The sequence below is a fragment of the Crocodylus siamensis genome, chromosome 2 (genome assembly GCF_052110815.1).
Source record: "Crocodylus siamensis isolate JL-2025a chromosome 2, ASM5211081v1, whole genome shotgun sequence".
Classification (NCBI taxonomy): domain Eukaryota; kingdom Metazoa; phylum Chordata; order Crocodylia; family Crocodylidae; genus Crocodylus; species Crocodylus siamensis.
This window is the reverse complement of record NC_143396.1, coordinates 253,787,350-253,812,645: the sequence shown is the minus strand read 5'-3', so window position 1 is coordinate 253,812,645 and position 25,296 is coordinate 253,787,350. Positions and strand designations below refer to the sequence as shown.

Below are 25,296 nucleotides of genomic sequence, written 5' to 3'. Positions count from 1 at the left end.
TAAAGGAAATGGGGTTGCTGGAGTAAGATATGTAACCGAGGTCCTGCCAACTTGTGGCACCTGTTGCAAGACTTGGATGGTAACACCTAGTGTCTTGAGCAAATTCATCCTGTGTCATCCCAAACTTTGCCTATGCTTTCAATTGGAAACCATATCCTTTTTCACTTACCCTGCTGTGTAGTATAGCTACTAAACAGTGGTCCCACTTAGAGAAAGAGATCTTTGCAGTAATTTTTAAGGTATTTTGGGATGAGGAGGGAAAGAAACAGAAGTGACCATTCATAGACAAATGATTTATTGCATTTGGAATTATTTGCCCTAGCATTTTGAAAACAAATATTTATATTAAAAAAATACACAGGACTCCTCTCAAGCTCACTTTCCTATCAAGCTTTCACCTTATTTATGTGGAATATTTCCTCAAACAAAAACAGTTGATAAAAAATAACAAGTGCTAATTATATACAGTAGTGGAGGGTGCAGGGCTGGAGTGATAGACAGCCAATACTCTGCTGTTCTAGGACAGACTGAGGGGCTCCTCCCTCTCAGACTGCCCCAGGTCCCACTCCGTCACAAGTTCTGAGGATACCTCTGTGTAGATATGGTCCCAGTCCCAGCAGATGTCATCCTATGAAAAGACAAGAGAGAGAAATACTGACGTGCTACATGTAACAACTACCAATGTTTAAATGCTGCTAAACACTCAGGTTGGACAGCTGACCTGCCCTACAGTTGTAGCTGCGATAGGTGGAAGGGCTACTGCTCTATCCAGAGAGAAGACAGACAATTGTATTACCAGGGCTAGAAATGTGATTTCAGTCCCTACTACCATAGTTAAATGATTTTGACAAGGCATTTGTAATTTTAAAATTCACCAAAAAAGGATTTAAATAGGCATGCAGGGTACACACTAAACCAAGCATGGCAGTGAAGGGCTGTGAAATGTCCCAGCCCTAGACATCTTGATCAATGCACCCTCAATCCTGACCTGCAGAAACTCTGCTATTTCTGTCCAGTACTAACCCCCACATAATTCTGCTGATGTGCCTGTATTGCGACCTACAGGGGCCTCCTGTTGCTCCAGGTCTGGGTTCCCCAAACACATCTCTCTGTCTTTGTCCCTCATTACTGCTGTGCAGTACCAACAGGTACTAATTATATCTTCTAGATGGCAAAATCAAATGAAGTATTGGTTCTGTAGGGAACCTGCACTGTGGTAAACCAGTCTGCAATTATTGTTATTAGCTTTTCATGAGGGAGGGCCCAGTCGGACATGGTGCTACATCAGGCAGACTAAAGATTCTGGGCTCCAGAAATCCCTTAAATTGTCCATGGGGAACATCCCTCAGACTCTACCTAGTCAGACAAAAGCCCAAACTTGTCACCAACCCCTGGCCTCCAAGGAAAGGGAAGCATATATGAGTAGCTGAGTTCCCAATGTTGCTGTCTCAGGACAAGACTCACCTCTCGTACTTCCTGTTCAGGAGCCAAAACTTTGGTGAGGAGCTTCAGGTCAGTTTCTCCATCCTGTGAATACATAGCAGACCCTGGTCTTACTCCAGAAGGCTATGCATGGAAAAAACGGATACCCCATTTGATGCAGAAATAGATGTTGCTGGTGACAAAGACAAACTCTTACTTTGAGAGACAAACGCCTTCTTAGGATTATCAGGTGGCATTTGGAAATGGGCAGTGCAGGGGGACAGTGAGGGAGCATATAAGACAAAACCCAATTTTGCAATGTCACAATTCCAGTACCAAAGTTAGGATTACTTTGGTTTGGGAATTGGGAGCACCTCTACTGTAGGGAGCTGCCTACAGTTTCTCTCTCTAGCTGCTAGTGGCCATTGTGTAACAAACATTGTTGGGGAAGAGCCCAGACACAGACACCATGCATTAAACCTCTCAACATCCATCACAGGGCAGGAATGGGGAGCTAATGAAGGTAAGGATCCAAGGAAGACCCTTCCACTGCAAATTAGAGATGGGGGTCAGCTAAAGGACCTAGCAAGTAAAGACGGAGGGGAGGAACAGGGTATCTGATAGCTTCTCAAGGGACTAGGGCATTATCTTTTGTGTGTGCAATCTGTGGGTATTTAGGGCTGGATTTAAGGCAACTGTTCTTGTCACATGTGCATGATGAGTAGAAAGGGGGAGGGAGCTCAGAAAAAAGACGACAGAACAAAATCAGGTTACCTCATGATTTTTAAGCCAGTCTCCTGACTTTGGGGGCTCTGACTCATGACTTTTGAACTCAAGGAGTTGGCAATACGGTCATCTGTACAGCAGAGAGGCAATCATGGCCCAATGCCCTTGGTGATTATTCTTCTCAGGAACTGCTCTGGACACTTCTTTCCAGCTAGGAAAAGGTATCTACACCCAAAACTGGTAATCCAGAAGCGAGACCAAGCTGCATGTGGCTCAGATGCCAGGAGCATAACTGATGGAGCAGCATCTGAAATGGTCCAGGCTGAGGGAAAGGAGCTGTACTGTGTCTGAGGCCCAAAGAGAGGGGCAATACCAACTGAAACCTAAGTGGGTACCAAGCAAAGAAACCAGGAGAATGTTTATAACTGCAGTGTCAGGGATACAACATGTAGGGCCAGGAACAACAACAGAACCCCAACATGTAGGGCCAGGACCTATTGCAACCCCTAAGTGTCTAAGTGTGATTTTGTTGCACCCTGCTTCAGTCACTGAAAAACCATTAACTAATTTACTTCTGTAATGCCTTCATTTTAGCCTTAACTGAAAAAAAAGCAAGGAGGAAGATCTACACAATTTTTGTGTTAATGGGTTTTCAGGGATCCCACTTAGACACCTAAGTACTAGATAGATGCCACATAGGTGAAATGATATCTGTTCACTAGTGTTCACCTGTACAAACTATGATTAATTCCCCAGACCAGGGAAGACTGGTACTATGCAGTCTTGGGTACTGCCTGGATGACGGTGTTGCATATAGACTGCATTGAATCTCTGTTTTGCTGGAGAAGGGTGGGGGAGGTAAGAAAGAGTTGCAGAATGTGTAATACTAGCTATTACACAGGGATACTCACCAGGGTCTGGAAGGCAGCGTACTTCATGAGGTCATTGTCCAGGTCACGGTAGGTCAGCACCCTGTTCACCTGGATACTGCAAAAGCAGGGGGGACAGGGGAAGAAACAGAACAAGCTAAGTCTGGGAGCAACTTTAGCTTCTCTGGGGAGTAGTGGCATATGGATGAGAGCTAAGGTGCACACAGCTGGAATGCACATGTCTCCATACAGCAGTGGCTTTCAACCTTTTCAGACCCAGGTAACCCTCTACCACTTTTTGGAATGTGGTGGCATCCCCAGATGAAAGCACTGTTGATGCTGATGGCTTCTCAGCTGGGTTTTGCTGTGTCGACATAAAACTTCCCCACGTACCTGCTGCACAGACAGCCCATGCACTCCTGCTGTATTAGAGCTCTCCGATAACTTTAAAGTAGGACAAGACAGTTGGGTCAGGCTGTAGCCCTTCCCATTCCCACATCCCTCCCAGGAACAGAGGCATGAAGGTGAAACTGTTCTGCATGCTTCTGTTTCATGGAGGAGCATGGTGGGGTGGGAGGACTGGAAAGGGTTACTGCCCAAGCCAGCTCTCCTGTCTTGCTTTCAGATTATAGAGAACTCTAATGCAGCAGGAGTAAGTGTGCACCACAACCTTGCATACAGGCTAGTCTTACCTGGCTGCCATGATAGCAACATTGCCTGCATCTGCAACACCCCTGAAGGGGCCTTGTGGCACCCCAATTGAGAATGATAGCCCTAAGGAGATGCAATACATGGGGAGAGGAGTTGGGGCACATCTCACTCAAGTGATGTTTCCATACCATAAGGTGAGGGTCTGAACATGGTGTATTATTAATAAATTATGAATATATTGTGCATTTCCAATACTACCCACCAAGCATTAGATGCCACCATAGACAGACGAAGAGCAAACTTACATGGGGCATTTGCTCTGTCCTGAAATTTCAATTTAGTCTCATCCAGGAAATTTTAATGTCATTTTTTGCATGTTTACAGGACACATTGCAATTTCTTCTTCTGTGCAACAGGAAACAACAAGTTGGTACCATTCATCTTGGAGCTGCACTATTGCAATGAATAGCATCAAATACTGATGAATGGGACATATGTTATACTGTGCAGAACATAAGATAACATGGAGTTGAATTTCACTCTCTCTTTCCCACTGCTGACTAGTGCTGTGACTTCAGGCTTGTGGCTGCATGCCTGTGCTATTACCTGGGTGGTGCTGCTACTTGCATGGCAAGGTCTTCTTCCTGCACTTCCTCCAAGTCAGGTATCACTGGAATATCTGCAGCAGGAAAAGATGGAAGCCACATGAAGAGCAGGGAAGGTTAAGTTCTTTTGCCACACAGGAGAGAAGGAAAGACTCTGCCCTCACAATACATGGACAGAAAGTATTCACAGCTGTCTCCTTAGTGTAGAAACATTTTGGCATATTCATTTTGCACTGATTAAAAACTATATCATTTAATAGACAATCAATAAATTAAAGCTCAGAAACCTTTGCTTCCCATGAAGGGGAAGCAAAGCTGTTCTCATGAAGATTTTAAACAGTTATGGATTCTGTGTTCAGAAGCTTGACGATTGCAATTTGATCTGTGTCAAGCCACACCAATGGATCTGCTGCCTCCTTGCCTTCAGCCTATAAGGGAAGAATTTGATTCCTATAGGAACTGCTGTTATTTGCTCAACCCAGTCTCCCATTTCATTAGAGACGAAAATACCAGATTTCCTTTGGAAAACAGTGGTTTAAATGAAGTAGGAATATGTTTTATTAAAACCTGAAATCTAAAACAGAACTGTTCCTGAGGTTTAACAGTGGATTCTCCTCTCCAAGATGCTGTTTCTCTTGAGATGTATTGCCCATGGCTGCAAATACATTTCTGATCCCTGGAGCTTCTCTCCTCTAAGGTTTAACTCTTCTTCACTCAGCAGCAGAGTCCCTCAATTACTGATATATACTCTTTCAGGTTCTTACCAGAGTTCCTCTGTCCTGATGTCACTGCTTTCTTCAAATGCCATTTCCCATTGAAGTTTAGCTTAGGGCTCTTGGCAAATAACACTGGTTGGACAATTTCCAACAAGAACAGGGTTTCATCTGAAAATATTAATTTGTTTCACCTAAAATGTTTTCCACAAATACTGTATTTCAACCCAGAAAAACTTTCTTGATTGGCTGTTGGGGAGACTGTTTCCAGAATCCATGGCTGAAGGGCAGCCAGATATGCAGACTGTCTCAGGGCTGGGGACCAGGGTAAACCACCATGCCATGGCTTCCAGGCATACTTCTATGGAGAGAGGAGACTGGAAGACCCAAGAACCCTGGATCAAGCTGGGGCTCTTAGGCCATTCAGGGTCCCTGCCACAGAGCCAAGAAGGCCTGTGATGAGATTCCAGAGCTCATTGGTATAGAGCAGCCCCACAATGCCCAATGGCCCTGGCTTTCAGATGCCCAGGCCATTTGCCTCTCAGCACTCCCTTTGTTGAGGCTCCAGGACACTAGAAAACAGACCCACTAGTAAGGTGTTGCTTGCTTATTGCTTGTGATGCCAGGAGCTTTGTGGATCTTGATACAGGCCCAAGTGCAAGATGCCCACTACAGATGCAAGAAGAAGCAGGCCCAAACACCTCTGAACAAACAGCAAACCAAACAGACACATCTAGGGGTGGAGAAGCAAGCTGCCTAGTCAAAAAAACAGAACTGTTCACTGCTAACTTTATGTTCAACTCCATATGAGGCCCTTCCCTGTTTCCAAGAGCTCCCAATCTAGAGAACAGCCAATGAGAGGCAAGAGATCTGCACCTCATTGAAATGCTCCAGGACTGAGCATACCCAGCTGAGCATTACTAGGCATGGAATGGGGAGGGGCCAGAAAAGGAGAAGAGATCAAGTTGAATGTAATGGAAAACTTCCTGCTAAGACCTGTTAACCTAGGGCCCCACCCTTCCTTCTCAAGTTGTGCAGGAGACACCTTGCTTTATTTAAGCCTGAAGTAGGAAATGATTGAAGGTGGCCTTATGGAATTCCAGAATTCATCTAGGATTTCAGAGGTGAGAGCCTGCTGCGATGGATCCCAACTATGAGTTTGTCTCCAGCCTACTCTTCAGACCATGGTCACAGACACTCCAGTTGGGAGGAAAGAGGAAGCGGTAAGAAATGGGTAAAAAAAGAGGAGAGCAGAAAAGTCTGGGTGTAAAGATCCTCCCCTTAGAACAGTGAGACTTGCAGAAGATTAGCTGCCTTTCTCTTAGGCAGATGCCTGGGCTCTGGGCAAGCACCTGGTGTGGTGCAGAAGCAGGTCAGGAGGAGCTTAGGTGAGGAGCGAACACACGACAAAGTGAATCAGTGCAGTGCTTCTTTAAAGGCTTAAGAATCTAGCTGGAAGGCTGCTCTGGTGGCCCTTATTCCTCAGGCAGGGGGGCGCTGGGTGATTCAGCATTGTGAAAGTTTTACACTCACCGGTAGCTTGTACAAAACGGACACCTCTAGGGGCTGGAGCAAGTAAGCTGCTGCTGGTTCCAGCAGCAATGCTGCCATTATACTGTTGGATCTCAGCAGTTGGTTGTTTCTGCCCAGTTTGCAGCCCAGGCTGAGATGAATATTCAGGAGCTGGAGAGGCAGCCCCACCTGTGGAGTCTGGGGCTCAAGCCAGTCTTCCTGAAACCCTCCTTCCTCTGCTTCTTGTCAGTGTTTGCAGCCTCTCATAGCTCCAAAGGGTACTGCTCCTGCCTACCATCCAACTCAGCATCCCCACAGGCTCCCCAGCCCTCCAGCAGAGGAGGCAGCACTGGCCCATCTGTAGCAGGGCATGGGTCAGCCCAGGCCTTGGCGAGGTGGCTGTTTGGAGCTAGCCACACAGTGGGATTTCTCACTAATTGGCTGCCTGGTGAAAGGACTGAGCGGGACAGAGGCTGCTGTGAGAGCCAGGCCAAGGCAAGAAGCAGTGACAGCTTGGACGATCTCAGCAGAGCTACACCATTCATCTCCCCAGCTGCCCAACAAACAGGTGCCCATAGAGCAGCTTTCAGACAACAGCAAATTTCCTGAAGACCTTTAAAGGGAAACAGCAGTGACTGGGTCTGATCCAGCCTCCAGACTGAGGAAGGCTGCAGTCAGATTCCACACAGCAGTGCCATGGTCTTAGACAAGGCCGTCACTTCCCCCAACACAGAGTCTGCCTTTTCTTGCACTGGAAGCTGCCATTTCTCTGATTCTTCCCAATAGGCCACTAGCTGACCTTGTGACAAAGAGAAATTGAGGGACAAAAGCACTTCAGTAAATGGCAAGATTGGCTTTGAGGGGTAATTATATCAGATGAGGGATGATATGGGGGACTGAGTCATTGTGCAAAAGAGGAAAAGACCAACAAGGGGAGGAGGATGTTGTGGCTGACTCAAAGAGTGGGGAATGGCGGGGGAGTTGGGAAGGTCAGCCTACAAGTAGGGAGAAGACACTGGACAGAGAAAAAGTCAGGTGGAGTCACAGACAAAGTGGACTTGCAGGACCACTTTAACAGCCCACCTGAGGGGGTGGGACTCCCAGGGCTGAGTTACCAGAAAGCAGGACTGGGCAAAGCTCTGGATGAGGAGAGAGGAGAGTCAGATCAGGAGGGACATAGATCTCTAATTTCTCTGTTTCTCTAAAGTGCTGCTCCTGTGGTTCAGGGGAGCTGAAGGCTTTCTGAGACGTTTTAAAGTTAATTCTATACTTTGCTAGAAATACTTCCACAAATACATGCCCCCTATCTGGGAAGCCTATGGAGCTCAATGTTATACCAATGAAAAAAACTTCCTTAGCAAATAATAGATATGAATGGAAGAGTATATAGGAACATCTCTACCCTCATCTACAGAGCAGCCCTTTTCTGAGCACCAAATGTGAGCTGCTTCTTCACTCCTCCCTGTCGTCTCCAAGGGACAGTAAAGCTGTTTGCCCCCTTGAAGACAGCAAACTGCAAGCTGAACTTCCCTATTTGTTGCTTACTTGGATTCCTGCTCTTACTGGGTCCTCTCTCTCAGATTCCTTTGGCTTTTCTTTATCCCTTTTTGTTGCAGATGACATTTAGGATCCAGGGCAGTGATGCAACTTCGACCCTTCAAGTTCCCAAAGAGTTTTACAAAGAGCAGAACCTGCCAGACTGGCCAACAAAGGTCCAGCTCTGTCTCCCACTGAATTCCATGGGAAGACTCCCAGAGACTTCAGCTGAGGTGCTACAGCTCCATGGTATTCTCAGCAAAGGGCCATGGAACACAGTTCATTTATTGGGTAGAAATTCTCCAAAAAGGAACTTAAGCCTCCAATATTCTGCACATAGTTTGAGAGAATCATAGACTGCACTGCTGAAAAAGCTCTGTTATGCTCCTGCCAGCCTGCCCAAAGTGGTCATTGCAGGTTTGTTCCCTACTGAAAACCATCAATGGTTTATTTGAAATGTCCCAGTGCTCCCAGCTAATAAACAGACTGGCAGGAGGTTTTTAAAAGTTAGTCTATAAACTATTTACTTTTATTCCATCCACTACTTATAATGTTCTCCTCTCCCCTGCCTGCCTTCATTGTGCTGCCCCCAAATTATCCCTCTCCCTTCTTTCTTTATATACCATCCACATATTTGTCACCTGTCCCAGCTTTCCCTTCATCACTGCGTTGTCATCCTTTTCCTTCCTCACTGACCCTTCTGTCCACCAATTGTTTCTGCTAGTCTTCTCAGGGTTACTTCAGTTTTTCCACCCTCCTTCTAGGAACACTGGGCTGAGAAGTTACTCCAATATCCCAGTTGCAGTCACAAAACAATCATGCCAGCTGCAATGCTGCAAAAGTGTATGCTCGCTGTATTCACTGAAGCTACTTACATGTGTGAAACAAAGTGTAGGTTTCTCCTTCCTATTTATCTCATTGTTAGTGGAAGTCATTAATGAGGATTCAGATAATTTCCCATCAAGTTGATTCATTTAGATTGTTTAGGGTTTTTGTTTTTCTTTGGATTTTTCTATGTGAAATCACCCCATACATTTTTCTGCACATTACAATCTGTGAATTCAGGATCTTTTCATATAAGCATCACAAATGGCTTCATAATGAAGTGAGCTCAGGCTCACAAAAGCTTATACTATACATCTCTGATTTATTTAGTCTATAATGTGCAAACCTACCCTGCCTTCCTAATGAATCTCCATGTTTAAGAGGACTTTGTATCTGCACCCCAGCATATAAATACAGAAACATTATATCAAACATACCAAACTTCAACACAACAGGGTCACTGCATTATAAAATGAATCTGTTTTTTAGAGAAAAACAAAGGGCAGCATCACAATATCTGGAAACAAAACCATTCACTATAACAAAATGCATGGCAGGGTGTTAGCTGGGAGGGTAGCTTCCTGACCGTCTTCAGCCAAATCTGCCAATTTCAATCAAAAAAATGCAGACAAACCCTTGCAGCTGGGTGGAGACCTTGGTAACCAGGCTACTGCTCAGACAGAACTGCTCCAGCAGCTGCGATCTCTCCCTTCTTTCATCCTCTTCATCTCAGGGGCCAGAAATTAGCGCACAAAAAAATTACAATATGCACTACAATAAAATGCCAGTTACCAATAAACAGCAAAATCAAACAATGTAATGGGAAAAAAATCAGCCATATGGCATTTCTTAGAGTTTGGTTCCCCAACCAGGGCCTGGACCCCTTTATATAACTCATGAAAGTCTTCCCTCAAATTCTTCTACTCTTTCTCCCTTTTACCATGGATAATGCACCTACTGTACCCGATGCTCCTTCCCAGTGGGAGTGCACCTGGCTCTTTTGGTTGAATCAGTTTAGGAAGGGAGAATAAAAGAAAAGGGAACTCCAGCAGATTTTTGGCAGACAGAAAAAAGGGGAGAAAAGAGAGAAACAAGCAGGTGTCTGCATCAAGTCAGGAAAAAAAAACTCTGAAGGTTCCCCACACATTTCCAGTGATCCGAAGGGTAAGGAAATGGAGCCCTTCTTCAGCAGGCACTGTGCAGCTCTGAATTTGGTTAAAGGAGTCAAGGAGGAACTTAAAGAACTTTCCTTTGGTTTCCCCAGACCAGAAAGATGCAAGAGATTGGGTCCCAAAATCATACACGACAGAGGAGGAAAATACATTGCTTTTGAGTCCCATGCTGCTAGTTGACCAGTACAGAATAGTTTTTACAATCTGATTTCAAGCTTCCCAAGGAAAAGGTACCCGTTCTTCCTCTGGGGTGACAAGTGAAACTAAGTTTGTCAAAGTAAGATCTGAATGGGCTAGCAGACATCAGCCCCAAGTGAGAGCTAACAAGTGAGTTACAGATTCCTGGACCAAACTTAGAAGTCTTATAAAAAGCTGCATAAGTGCCAAATATCAAGTCAGTTTATTAGCAGTAGTATCACAATAGCCCCAGTTTGACTGGGCTGCATTAAGCAAAATACTGGCTGGATACACATGATAACAAACAGTTCCTGCTTCAAACAGCTTCGCAGCTAAGCTATAGCAAGATACAAGATGGAGAAAAGCAGAAATAATGGAAGGAGGATAAGGATGAAAGATGACAGATCACATGGTCACAAGAGTGAGAGCCTGAATAGTAGCTATATAAAACTATAAAAAGATAAAAGACATTAAAGATGACAATAGTCCATGCTGCATGTACAAAAATGACTTTAGGATTGGGAAACATGACTTTTGAAGAACTGCTGAAAGAACTAGGTTATTTAGTTTGGAGAAGAGAAGACTGAGAGGGGATTGCATACAGCCTTCAAACACCTGAAGGGAGATTATGGAGATAGATTATTCTCTGTGGCTGTAGGGGACAGGACTAGGAGACATGGACTCAAGTTGCAGCACAGGCAATTTAGGTTGGAGATTAAGAGGAATTTTTTTTCTATGAGGGTGGTCAAGAAGTAGAACAGGCTACCTAAACAAATTGTGGAATCTCCATCCTGAGAAGTTTTCAAGAGCAGGTTAGATAGACACTTGGCTATGATGGCTTAGTCAGGGATGATCCTGACTTGAGCAGATGGCTGGACTAGATGATCCATGAGGTCCCTTCAATAATCAAGGGAACCCTAACAGTTCACACCAATCTGATCATGGGATAAAATTCCTTCCCGACGCAAAATATGATGATTTGTCTGACCCTGAGCAGAGGGGCAAGAGCCTCTAGCCAGGAACCTCCAACTTTGTTCCTAGCAGAAGAATCAGCACACCTGAGTTGAAGTCCCCAGCCTTATCACCCAGTGCCTCTGGGGAAGCTTAAACACACCCTGACACATATAACAGAAAAAAAGATGAGGGATGGGGGGAGGGAGGAACAACCAGCAAAGTCCAGAAGCATGGGAAATACCCATGGTAGAAAACAGGCATAGCTAAGCCTACATGACCCCCGACCAGTGGCTGTCCAACCTCTTGAATACCTCCAGTGATGGAGAGTCCACAACTTTCTTGGCAGTCTATTCCACTGCCTCAGTATTCTCACACAAAATAAGTTTTTCCAGATATCCAATGTAAATTTATTTTGCTGCACCTTCAAGCCATTGATCCATATCCTCCTCTCTGCAGTGAGTAAAGGTGCTTTTCCTCTTCTTCATGGCAGTCCTTCAAATATTTGAAGATTGCTATCATGTCCCCCCTTAAGCACCTTTTCCACAAACAGAACATGCCTTTCCTCATATGGCTTGCCCCCTCCCAAGCCCTGGATCTTTGTTGCCTGCCTCTCCACCCTCTCTAACTTCTCCATGTCCTCTTTTAAAATTCTAAGTCTAGAACATAATACTCTAGAGAAGGTCTAACTAGTAGAGAGGCACTATGACCTCCAATGTCTTGCACCTAATGCTTCTACGGATACAGTCCGAAGCTGTATTCACCTTTTATGCAGCTGTCTCACACTGCAGACTCATAGCGAATCTGTGATCTACCAAGACTCCCAAGTCCCTTTCTGTGGAGCTGTCATCCAGCCAGGTGTTCCCCATTTGGTATTTGTGTTTTTGATTATTCCTCCCAAGGTGTAGTACAGGGGTGGGCAATTATTTTGGGCAGAGGGTCGCTTACTGAGTTTTGGAAAGCCATCAAGGGCCGCGTGACAGGCAGCCCAGGGCAGATAAATATTAATTTTCAAATTTTTTTAGGGCCCCACAGGCCAGGTAGAATGGTCTGGCGGGCTGTATCCGGCCCCTGGGCCACGCTTTGCCCATCCCTGGTGTAGTATCTTGCATTAGTCTGCACTGAACTTCATCCTGTTATCTCTAGCCCAACTTTCCAATGTGTTGAGATCCTTCTGAATTGTGTTCACATCCTCCAGTGTGTTCACAATCCTTCCCAGTTTCATGTCATCTGGAAACTTGCTGAAAAAGCTTTCTATGACAGCATCTGAATCACTAATAAACATATTGAAGAACACCCAGGACATATCCCTGTGACACTACACTTGAAACCTCCTGCCATTCTAACATGAACCCATTAATAATTACCCTTTGCTTATGGCTATTAAGCCAGTTATCTATCCACCTTATAGCGGTTTCATTTAGCTCGTATTTCTCCAATTTGTTTATGAGAAGGTCAAGCTGGACCTTGTCAAAAGCCTTGCTGAAGTCCACGTACACTACATCCACAGCATTCCCTTCATCCACCCAAGTAGTTACTTTGTCAAAGAAGATCAAGTTTGTTTGACACTATTTGTTTTTCATAAATCCATGCTAGCTGCTTGTGATCAGCCTTTCCTCCTCCAGATGCTTGTAAATGGCCTTCCTTAAGATATGCTCCAGTAACTTTCCAGGTATCGAGGTGAGGCTGACTGGTCTGTAGTTCCCCAAGTCCTCTTTCTTGCCTTTTTTAAAAGAGGGGCACCACATTGGTCCTTTTCCAGTCCTCTGACACCTGGCCTGTCTCCCACGACTTCATGAAGATCATTGCCAAGGGCTCCAAGATCTCCTCTGCCAATCTTCAGGATCCTGAAATGAATCTCATCCGACCCTGCAGACTCAAATTCATTCAGTCACAACAAAAGCTTTCGGACCATATCTTCTGTTATTTCCTCCCTCATCTTGCCCCCTTTCTTATCCAGATAATCCCTGTTAGATGTCTGGGTTAATTTTTTTGTGACGTCTGAAGCAAAGTAGCTGTTGAGTAGCATCTCCCAAGTCCTGATCCAGTGCCGATTCAGTCATGCAGCCAGTTACATCACCTTTCAATGACACCCTAGAGCAATTCAGCTACTCTCCTTGGAATCACAACTTCAAGCAACCTGAGACAGACTCTGAAACTCATCATTCCTTCACAGTGAAAATTTGCTCCCCTTATTTCTATGAGTTTCAATGGTCAGTCCAGCATGAAAGCACCTTGTACCAGGGACTTGATTGTCTTTTCTGTTCATGCAATACCATGCACACACCCAATGCTAAAGAGACTACAAAGTACAGACTATGCAGAGAGTGGTGGTCTTAGAGGATGGCTGATCCTTTCCAAACTCACAGCAGAGCAGAATTACAGGCTCCTCACCATAACAATGAAAAGAACCGACTTAGAATCCTATGTTTTTATAAGCAAGCAACTTAAACAAGAGATAATTATAATTTCTCTACTGCTGCAAAACTTTGTTTTACTGAATGCTGTTACCTTCTGCATCACGTTTAGGGAATTTTAAACAGGCAAATGGAAGAAGGTCTGATTGAAGATGAAGTTAAGTGAAAGAAATTGGTCTCATTTAGCACATGACAGGATTCATCTGTGTTCTCAAGTCCACTGAGGTAGCATCATGGGCGTTTCATATTCATGAGCTGCTGCGACACTGTGTCCCCTCATTTACAAAGCACCGTGTTCAGCAAATTCCGTCCCTGTGGACACTCTGTGCATTTCATGGTCTTGTCAGAGACACATCAAACACTCCAGTAACCAAATACCAGAAAATGGCTTTAATTAGTGCATCTCAATGCGATAAATAATTTTTTTCCCTCTAAGTGGAAAAATGGGGAATAAAAAAAGCAAAGTGGAAAGCAACAGGCAAAAAGCTTCAAAAACATAAGGAGCAAGGGAGAGAGGCAGCTTCTGCTGAGCACACAAACAAGCTTGAAGCCTCTTCGAAGGTTTCTTGTGAGAGCAGCAGGAAAGCAGAGGATAAAAGAACACCTCTCTGGACCCCTGGTCACACTATTTTAAAGGAGTAAAATCCACAGGATTGAAAGTGACCTGATGTCAATCAAATGGCTGATCAGGATCTTTGCCTGTTGTCTGTAGGGAGAGCAGAGGGTTGAAGAGCTACCACAACAGATGGGGCGTAGCCCAAAACACCTGAGAAAAGCTGACACAAAACAGCACTGGGGTGCACCATGCTGAAAGCCAGTGAGAACTGGAAAGACAGTAGCAACACATAGGCTGGTGTGTGCAAGAAGTCGCTACAGGAAAAGTGCCCCCTGATTGCAGGCTACAGAAAAGTCTCATCAGCAGTCCCTCGATATTAGAGTGCAACATCAGTTTTACAGTGACATGCTGGCAGAGAACAAGGGTAACTTGCTGTGTTTTTTCTCAGCCTTCCAGTTTAGGATGTTTCTGCCAACCAAAGTGCTGGGAGAAAAGGTGAACTAAGCTACTATGCCTTGGGGCCCCTGCAAGCCCCAGAGAACAGCATAGATCATGTAGGCTGGGACAGTGTTGTGGCTGATGCTTTTCTGGGATGCTTGCCCAGTTGCAACTTTGCCTCCACTGGACAGGCCCAGGGAGCCTGGAATCCAGGGCATCTGCTGCTTTCGCATGTGTTGCTACAGACAAACCATGTCTTTCTCATTTTGGAATCAGCACTGAATGCTCATTGCCTGGGATGCTTGAAGGAGAGACTATAGATGCTGCAATGCTGCTGTGGCACAGGTGCAGTGCAGCAGAGCCAGACAAGATGTCTGGCTCACTGCTGGGTAACTAGGTGAGAGTCAATAGAACCTTGTTATTCAGGAGGTCAATCTAGATAATCTAATACTTCCTTCTAACTTTATGCAATCCATTGCCTTACAACAAGTACTTTCCCCTATATGTCTGCCATTGGCAGTACCAAAAAGACAAAATCAGGGACCAGGATTACGGCCTGTGCTGCTGGAATCTAACCTAACCCTGGCATTAGCAGGGCACCACTGTGAGAAACTGAAGTTCCCAAGGATAGATCTACACATTACCTACCGACCCCACAGATATTCCCGTCTGGGCTCTGGGCCCAGTTCTTAGAGATTTCCATTTTTTGTCCTCTTGAAGGTTGTTCTACATTCCCCCTCTTTTCCTGCCAAAACATACCAAGGAAATAGTGGGGCAACATACTAGAAGGCATAAAGTGTACAAGGGAGGTGAACAAGGTGAACTCAGAAACCCAAAACCTGCCTCAATAATGCTGGGGATGAGTGATTTCGTATTAGAGTATTAATGTGACAGGGAAAGAGACTTCTCAGAACGCTCCTGTGGAAGTCTGTTCGGGAGCAGGAGTATCTGATTCTATTTCATCCTCTTCATGTTACGCTGGAAAAACAAGACAAACTACATTTCTTTTATGCTAAATCCTTAGGTTTTTTTTTATTTTTTCTTATATATATTTATTAAAAAAATGCCTCTTTGATCGGCAGCACCCGTGACATTTCCACATCCAGAAACTCCTCAGAAGCCTCCCTCCCTCTGCACAAGGCCACCGCTGCTGACAGTCAGCCTGGTTTGATCACAGCCACTCAGAATCGGATTTTCATAAGACAGATGAGGAATCTTACTGCTGCTCTCTCTCATATCAGATGAGAAACTGAAGGGGGAGGGGGACAGGTCCTGAGGGAACAACGCTACAATCAAGGGCTACGCAGTTCTCTCTCTGTCCCTCCACTGCTGCAATTTTCAAAGGAGTTTGCCTCAGGCAGTTTTAAATGATGGTGTCTCAATTCTGTAATCATCTTTCAAGAGCTTTTTCTTAAAGGGTGTTTCAGGTAAACCTAGTCCGTCAACTGCACTTATGGACTCAGCAATCACAGGCCCAATATGACTGCGTATCTAACATACCACAGAATTTAAAGATGGGAGAAAACCCAACAAGACTATCTCCTGAATACTCCAGCACCAGCATTTCCTGTTTAGACACCATGATCAACATCCAGAATGGTAAAATACAAACCACCATATACAAGAAACCACAGCCCAACATACATATCTACACAGAACCAGCAATCACCCTAAAAACACCAATAAAGCTGTAATTTACAGCCAAGCCCTCCGATACCACCAAATTTACACTGAGAAGAATACCTGCAATAATCATCTCACAAATCTCAAAAGGGCCAGCAAGGGCGATCCTCCAGAGAGATAGATCATACTTTTGAAAGAGCCACTTGGATACCATGTGAAGAATTGCTCCAGTACAAAAAGAAAATCCCCACGAATCGCACACCATTAGTTATGACAAACCATCCTTCTCTGGAGCCTATACGGAAAATCCTCAAACAATTGCAACTCATACTAAAACAAGATCCAACTCTTAAAGAGATCTTTCCAGAACCACTCATCCTAGCCTTCAAACAAGCATAGAACCTTGCCAACCTCATCACCAGAAGTAAATTTCCTATGGCCTAAAGCACATCCAGGCCATGCTATGACAAAAAATGTAAAACCTGCCAACACATCACCACCACTCCCACAATTACTATACCCCACAACAGAACCATCACCATTCCTCAATCTTACACTTGAACCTCCAGAAATGTAATACATCTCATCCGGTGCACTAAATGCCCTGACCGAAAATATGTAGGAGAAACCAAACAATGACTGCATACCAGAATGAATGCACACTGAAAATCTATCAGAGTCAAAAATACCCAATTACCTGCGGGTGCACACTTCTCACAAGATAACCACTCTCTCTCCAATCTCTCAGTTCTAATCCTCAAAGGGAATTTACAAAATACCTTTCATAGACAAGCCTACAAACTTCACTTCATAAATCTACTGGATACAAAAAATCATGGACTAAATGTAGACATTGGATTTATGGAACACTATAACCTGTCTGCCATCTGATAACCCCAGGTAACCCGTCTGCATTTTACCAGCTACATTTTATCACCTTCTCCCCCTTTCCACCCCCCAACTACATTTTCACACCTATTGTCTCCCATTCCCTTTGAACCTTACTGCCACATATTTGCATTTTCACAGACCTGCATTTTAGCTTCAGTTCTACCCAGGATAGCACACAAACACCAAAAGACTTTCCCTATGCCTGAAGAAAGGCGTTTGTGCCCGAAAGCTTGCGAAGAACAATTTGTCCAACTATTTAGTCAGTCTAATAAAAGAAATCATATCTACCCAAAGAACCTTGTCTACCTAACAAGTCAGAATGTTTTGACATAATGGACTCCTGTTTGAAATCCCTGGGTTTATCTTGTGAATCGTGTTTGCACAATGCTAACACCGCATGGCATGCCACGGCACCACTGAAGAGCTCTCATGGCACTTGGTTGAAAATTAGTGCTCTAGCATAACCATCACTCTCTGCCCTGGACCACAGCTCCCTGCTCAGCTCATTCACAGAGCTCCTCACAGGGAAAACATATTTTCTGCTGCTCATATTTCACCGCTGCTCAGTATTTTTTTCCCTTCACACAGTTCCCTCAAAGCCCTACTATGACAGTTGACTCTCAAGCTACCTTGATCTCTCCCCTTACACGCTTTATTCCCCACCCCATCCTGTTTGTTCAGTCATTCTGCAAGTGCTCTGCCACTGCAGCCATCTGCTCTACCAACCCCTCAGCCCCTCTGCTGTTCACCTACCCCCTCCTTGTGCTTCCTGTGCAAATGGTAACTAGCTAGGGAAGCAACCAGGATACTTTATCTTGAATGATATAGGGCTGTGATGTATTCTCAGCTCTGCTTTAAGCTGCTCATAAACCAGGCATCATATTTAGTATCCTTGAGTATTCATATGCTGTTCATGAGGTGAGGTTATTGTTTCAGTGCTGTGAAGTCCTGGTGCTGGGTAGCCTGTCAGGGACAGCTCCGCAACTACAGATTCAGCTCCCCAGAAAGACTCGCGTAGTGACTGTGCGGACACCTACTGCCTTCTTTTCTTTTCTTGAAATGAGCACCATTATCTTTTAGTGGTACATTAAAATGTTTCCTATGGGTCCTGTTGCGCTCAGAGACTGGGCTCCTCTCCTGTTCAAATGCAAAGGAGCTGCCCACACTGAACAGAAGGCTAAAGCTCTTCTAAAGGCCTGACATTGTATAGAAAGGTCTCATCTTCAGCTTCCCTTCCTAAAGCAGGCAGGAAGGGGCTTTGCCTTGAGGGCAGAGATCTAGTCACCGTCTCCTGGCAGCTTCCCTTACCTGCAGGTCAGGTTTAGGTTGTCTGCATAGCACAGACAGCCCTTCATGTCAATCAGCTCCATTGTTCACACACGCTACCTGCTATAAAATAACACGTCCCCTTTCCCATGCACTCACAGCATCCCTGCCCTCCAGTGAAACACTGGTTTGGAAGCTGTGCTCTCTCTGGGGAACAGAGGTACTAGGGTGGGCCACTACTGAACTGGGGCAGCACAGGGGGAGAAAGCACAGAGACAAAGCAGTGGCAATCTCAGCCAATAAGCCACAGCAGTATCAGGGGCTGAGGCGCTACAAGGTGAGAGACACTTACTCTGATATAGGGGCTGGAAGTAGCAGGGCATCGCAGGGGAGGGAACACTGCCAAAGGGGCATCACAGCAAGGGTGCAGTTAGGAGGACTCTCAGACAAACAGGACCACTAGCTGAGGCACCATATACGAAAGAAGATACAGGGGTATTGATCATGCAGGGCTGTGCAGATCAGAAGATGGCCCCTTGCCTACTGCTTTGGGCAGGAAGACAAATACAAGCAGTATGAACCCAAGTGAAAAACCAGAGACTATGTTGTTCTGCAGAGGAAAAGAAGAGAGGAGGCAGGGATACCCTTCTATCACCCTTCCCTCCCTTTTGCAGCCCCAGCAAAGAGAAGCCTGTACTTGGGAGAAGCTCATGGCTGCAAGAGAAAAGGAGGTAGTGCTCTGCAGATAGCGTTTTTCTAATTCCACTGACAGCCTCGCATCTCCCATCTCATCCAGCCTCATTCCTGAGCTGAACTCAGCCACTGCTGCCCATTTTCCCTGTTGACATGGACAGAAAATTGAGCAATTACCCTTAAACTCCTCTCTCTCAGATTGCCCTGATTGCTACACACACAGCATTAAGCCCCCAATTGCCCCTGGCCAAAAGTGGCTCAACTAGGCCTGTCCATTAGGAATTGTTGCTCAAGAGAGTTTATTATTCCTCACCTTGTAAATGTATTAAATCCCATTCAAGCAGGTCGCCCATTGTGCAGAGAGGCAGAGCTCTGATATCTGAGCCCCAATAAGTAGGGTTCAGGCAGACACACAGCAAGCTAGCCAAGGTGCACTCCCTGGCTCCTGCACCCAAGTGCCTTGTGTACCAATGTGTACACACGCAGGAATGCACTGCATATCAGAGCATCTCACAAGAGCTGTGATATCACTAGGGTGAGCGCTTTAGAACAGCGTTTCTCAACTCATGGGTCATGAGCCAAAATGTGTCACAAAGCAACTTTAAAAATGGATCAACAAGCTTTAAAATGGATTCTCCCTTAAAGACAAAAAACATGGGCAACTGTGGCTTTTCCACTGCAGGCTGGCTGAGTTCCAGCCTGCAAGGGGCTACTTGGGGCCCCCCATAGCCTGCCTCCCTACCCCACACGCTGGGGGGCTGGGGCCCAGGGTCAGGACTGACCACTGATTTCATAGATTTATTTCATAGATTTCATAGACATTAGGGCTGGAAGGGACCTCGGGAGATCATCGAGTCCAGCCCCCTGCCCAAAAGGCAGGAAGTCAGCTGGGGTCATAGGATCCCAGCAAGATAAGCATCCAATTTACTCTTGAAGGTGTTCAATGTAGGTGCTTGAACCACCTCCGCTGGCAGACTGTTCCAGACCTTGGGGGCTTGGACAGTAAAGAAATTCTTCCTTATGTCCAGCCTGAAACGGTCTTGCAGGAGTTTGTGACTGTTCGACCTTGTCATCCCTTGGGGAGCTCTGGTGAACAGATGTTCCCCCAGATCCTGGTGGTCACCCCTGATAAACTTATAGGCGGCCATCAGATCACCCCTGAGCCTGCGCTTTTCCAGGCTAAAGTCCCATGGCTCTCAGCCTGTCATTGTAAAATCTGTTTTCCTGACCTCTGATCATGCGCGTGGCTCTCCTCTGGACTCTCTCAAGCTTCTCCACATCCTTTTTGAACTGTGGAGCCCAAAACTGGACTCAGTACTCCAGCTGCGGCCTCACCAAGGCCGAGTACAAGGGGAGAATGACGTCCCGGGATTTGCTCGAGAAGCATCTATGGATGCACGCCAGCACTTTGGTCGCTTTACTAGCCGCAGCATCGCATTGAAGGCTCATGTTCATCTTGTGGTCAATGATGACCCCCAAGTCTTTTTCTTCTGTAGTGCTAACCAACGTAGCACTGCCAAGCCTATAAGGAAGCTGCAGGTTTTTCCTCCCAAGTTGGAGAACCTTGCATTTTTCGGTGTTAAACACCATCAGGTTCTCGTCTGCCCATTTGCTGAGTTTGTCCAGGTCAGCCTGGATCACCCACCTATCTTCTGGTGTGGATGCTTTGCCCCAAAGTTTGGTGTCATCGGCGAACTTGGCCAGTCCACTCCTGACTCCAATGTCCACATCGTTAATGAAGATGTTGAATAGGATGGGTCCCAGGACAGAGCCTTGAGGGACCCCACTGGTCACAGGGCACCACAATGAGTGACTGCCATCAATCACAACCCTCTGGGTCCGACCATGAAGCCAATTTCCCAGCCAGCGGATCGGGGTGGGGCCAAAGCCACAACTGGGCAGTTTGGCCAAGAGGTAATCATGGGATACCAGATCAAAAGCTTTTTTGAAGTCAAGATATATGACATCAATCTCTTCTCCCTTGTCCAGGTGATAGGTCACCTGGTCATAGAAGGAAATGAGATTGGTCAAACAAGACCTACCCGCAACAAACCCGTGCTGGCTGTCCCTTAGAATGTTAGCCTGGGCCAGTCCCTCAAGGATGGCCTCCTTAATAAACTTTTCTAAGATCTTCCCCAGGATAGAAGTCAGGCTAATGGGCCTGTAGTTAGCCGGATCCACTCTCCTCCCTTTTTGAAGATCGGCACCACATTGCCCTTCTTCCAGTCTTCGGGCACTACACCAGAGCGCCAGGAGTTTTCAAAGATCCGTGCCAGGGGCTGGGCTATGACGCTCGCCAGCTCCTTGAGTACCCTGGGGTGCAGGTTGTCAGGGCCAGCTGACTTGAAGGTATCCAGCTTCTCAAGATGTTCCTTCACGAGGTCAGCATTGATGGAGGGTAGGGGATCCCCCTCACCCAGATTTCCCTGTCCCATAGCAGGCATGGGCATCCCGTGTGACTGATGAAAGACTGACGCAAAGTACCTATTTAATAGGTTGGCTTTTTCCTGGGCGTCAGTTGTCAGTTGCCCCATCTGGTTTAGCAGGGGTCCAACATGCCCTTGCTTTTCCTCCGGCTCCCCACATATCTGAAAAAGGACTTTTTGTTGTCCTTGATGCTTGAAGCTAGTTGGAGTTCAGTTGCAGCCTTGGCTTTCCTGGTTTGCTCCCTGCAGGACCGGACCAGCGTGGAGTAATCCTCCTTGGAGGTGAATCCCGTCCTCCATCCTTTGTAGGCTTTCCTTTTTAGCCACAGTAGGTCCGCTAGGTCTCTGGAGAGCCAGGGGGGCTGCTGTGCCTTCTTGCTGCCTTTCTTCCGTGTTGGAATAGATTTAGCTTGTGCATTGAGGATCGCTTCCTTGAGAAGCAACCACTCTTCTTGAACTCCCAACTCCCTGGGGTCATGGTCCCTGAGGGCCTGACTGACTAGCCTCTTGAGCTTGTCAAAGTCGGCTTTTCTGAAGTCAAGGACTTCTGTGTTGCTGACTGACTTGCCAGCTTTACGGCAGATGGTGAAGGTGATCAGCTCGTGGTCGCTGTCACCCAACGCCCCATCAATCACTAGGTCGCCGATTAGGTCATCCCCCGTAGCCAGTACCAGGTCAAGCAGCACTTCGCCTCTCATTGGCCCATAGACTTCTTGAGTCAGGTAGAGGTCATCCACGCACGAGAGGAAGCTTTGCGCCCGCTCAGATTTAGCTGAGTGATCTTCCCACGAGATGTCCGGGTAATTGAAGTCACCCATGACAACCAAGGTCCTGGAGCAAGCGGCCTCAGTCAGCTCCCAGGCGAACTCCTGGTCAAGCTCGGGACTTTGAGTGGGAGGTCTGTAGTAGACTCCCACCGTTGTGTCCCCTGTGCCGAATTCCCCACGAATTTTTACCCAGAGGGTCTCTAGCTGTCCATGCTGGTCGCCAACATCAGCTTGCAGGGACATGTAGCTTTCCTTCACATAGAGAGCTACACGCCCGCCCCTTTTGTCAACACGATCCCTCCTGTACAGGGTATAGCCCTCTATACCCGTGGTCCAGTCATGGGTGGAGTCCCACCAGGTCTCCGTTATCCCAATGACATCATATTTCTTTGCACTGAGCAGGAGGACGAGCTCGTCCTGCTTGTTGCCCAGGCTCCTGGCTTGATGTTTATGAATGGGTCCTGGTACAAAAAAGGTTGAGAACCACTGCCTTAGGAAACACTGAAGTCAACTGACAGAGACACCAGGGTTACAGCAAGCGTGGTGCTGCTGTTTCTTCAAGCATCTACAGCTTTCCCTCCATTTGGAGTTACTGAGGTGTGAAACGATGCTTTTGTCAGAAACATTCCTTCACTCTTCTGTTTCTCAAAGCTGACTCCTTTGTAAAGCGTCTCACCTGTCCTGGTCTAGTCCCCAATAGAGGAAAAATAAGGTTGAGAAAAAAGGAATTCTTAGCATCATACTGAGTATCCCATGAGCCACGATGCTTCTAAGCTCTAACACTGGAGCCTTGCCCATTGCCCTGAGACAACACATTGCTATTTTACTGTACTGTGTGTATGACTCATCCCCCGTGATTTCCTTATGTCACAATTATGTCTCCAGTGAAGCTGGAGATGGTCCCATTTGCACTCCAGTTTGGTCTCACTCAGGCACACCTCCTTTCACAACAGTCTCTGGGTTCCTTCTACACAATCCCTAGCACAAGAATCATTCACCAGGAACCAACCTTAGGAGTCACTATGTTCAGTGGCACCAGTTTCTTCTTCTTTTTGCCAGTGGCACCTTGTAGAGTATTTGAGGTTTTGCAGAACATGGGAGGGACCGGCATGGACAATTTTTAGGACTCTTTGGGTAAACAGTTTTGGGAAATGAAGGAGACTAAACATGATGGCCTGGGAGGACTCTTGAAATCCGGCATTTCTGTCTGTCTGTAAGAATCCAACCTAACTGTGATAAATCAGCCAGAGTCCTATGGTCTTGCTGAAGAGCACAGGAGAGTCTACCACTATTGCCAGTATATTCATGCAATTACAAAACAGAGCAAATAAAAAACATTTTCTCCCTCATTGTGTGGCCCTCCCCCACCTGCTGATGCCTGTTTGGGGGTTCTTTATGGTATGGACCATATCTTTAAAATGCCCAACACAATAGGACCCTGATCCTACTCCCATCTCTAGGCACCAGTGCAATCAAAACAACCACAACTAGACAAATTTTAAGTCATGTCTAGGCCATTTTAAATGCACAAGATTCTTCTGTAAATGCACAGTTTTCTCTCTTGTTCTTTTAATAAAAAGGTCAGTTGGGGGACAAACACTGTTAATGCAGTGTTACGGCTGAGATGTCCAATGCATTCGAGGCAGAAGAGTCAAACGTATGGTTTGACAGCAACAATCATCAGGCAACCCTGCCAGTTTACATTAAGGTATACAAGCTAGCAACTTATGCCTACAGAAGGCCTACAGTACACCCCCTGGGAAAACATAAGCCAATGCCAATGCCTTGACTTATGTGTGTTTAGAATCCTAGCCATAATGCTGCATTGAATAGCATGAGCCAAAAAGGACGGTTGTATATGAGGAAGCCTAATCTGCCTGGGGCAGCAACTCAACTTGGTGTCTGACTATAATGCTGGATGCCCAAGTTATTGCCTGCTTTTTACCCCGAGTCTTATTTATACTTCCCCATTTGATTTTTCACTAAAATTATTTTATTTGGGATGGGATTTTGTTTTTATTCAACTTTCCTTCCCTGGAATCACTGCAACCTCAGGGAGATTCAGTCCCTGTGCTTTCTCACACAACTTCCCTGGCTTTAACTATGTCTGTAAGGAGCACGGTGAAGTAATGGAAAATATGCAAAGGCACTGATAATTCCCAAGCTTTCAAAACACAGAGTAAAGTAACATATTTGCTTATAGTAGATATTTAGTTACACCACATACCTGTATGTTGGGATCTTACCCCTATCACACTCACGCTTATTCACGCACTCACACATGCACCCAAACAAAACAAAACAGACTGAAACTGACTGTCAGTTGCAGCTTAGCTCCGGATAAATAAATGCATTGTACTGTAACTTGACATATCTCTACATCACATCTATTTCAGTTCTTATTTGTATTTATCACCACCAATATCAGGGCACCAGATGTCACATGCTGCAAAAATATTTGGCAAGGTGGTCTGCGCTGGTCTGGCAAAGAATGTTTTTATACTCTGAGAGGCAAGTGTTTCACAAGAAGGCTCACAGGTATTTGAGCACACAGTGAACACAGACCTGCAGCAATATACAGTACTGGAGCTATAAGACGCTCAGGAGGCCTCCCTGAAGGAAAGCTAAGATCATTCTAAGAGCTTAGCATGTGCCAGAGCTGGGAGTAACATATACAAAGCTTCACCAGAGATCTAAAAAAGCCTTATATTTTACCTACTGAAACAGTGAATGGCTTATTACCTATAGCAATGCCTGATCCTTTCATGATTCCTGTTAAATTCAGATGCATGGGGATATTTTGAAACCCTGAGTTGTACAGGTTAACCATACACTCTGTAGAAGAGTTATTAGTACCTGAAAGTCTACTGTAACTCTTAGCAACTGGGGGCGAGGATCTGTGCCTGCCTGCCTTCTCAGAACCCTGATTAATGTTAACATAGGACTCTGCCACGTGGATTTTTCCAGCGCTTTCTCCATTGCTTGGTGCTGGAAAAGAAGACTCTGCCAACTATATGGACAGGCGCAACTAGTATCTGACCCAGAGCATGGAGTACCTGA

General features: G+C 45.8%; 1 protein-coding gene across 3 annotated transcripts in view; it reads right to left on the bottom strand.

Moving 5' to 3' along the window:
• Positions 1–278: 278 nt before the first annotated feature.
• The window catches only part of IFT43 (intraflagellar transport 43), a 70,345-nt gene continuing 45,327 nt past the window's right edge, over positions 279–25,296 (bottom strand). For 2 of the 3 annotated variants that reach the window (XM_090033738.1, XM_090033740.1), the window contains exons 6-9: positions 4,275–4,347; positions 3,060–3,135; positions 1,465–1,566; positions 279–628 (exon numbers count right to left, since the gene is read on the bottom strand). In XM_090033738.1, coding sequence (XP_089889864.1) covers positions 518–628; positions 1,465–1,566; positions 3,060–3,135; positions 4,275–4,347 — 362 coding nt within the window. In that variant the 3' untranslated portion in view covers positions 279–517. The remainder of the gene's footprint in view (positions 629–1,464; positions 1,567–3,059; positions 3,136–4,274; positions 4,348–25,296) is intronic. The other variant, XM_090033739.1, reaches the window with a different exon arrangement.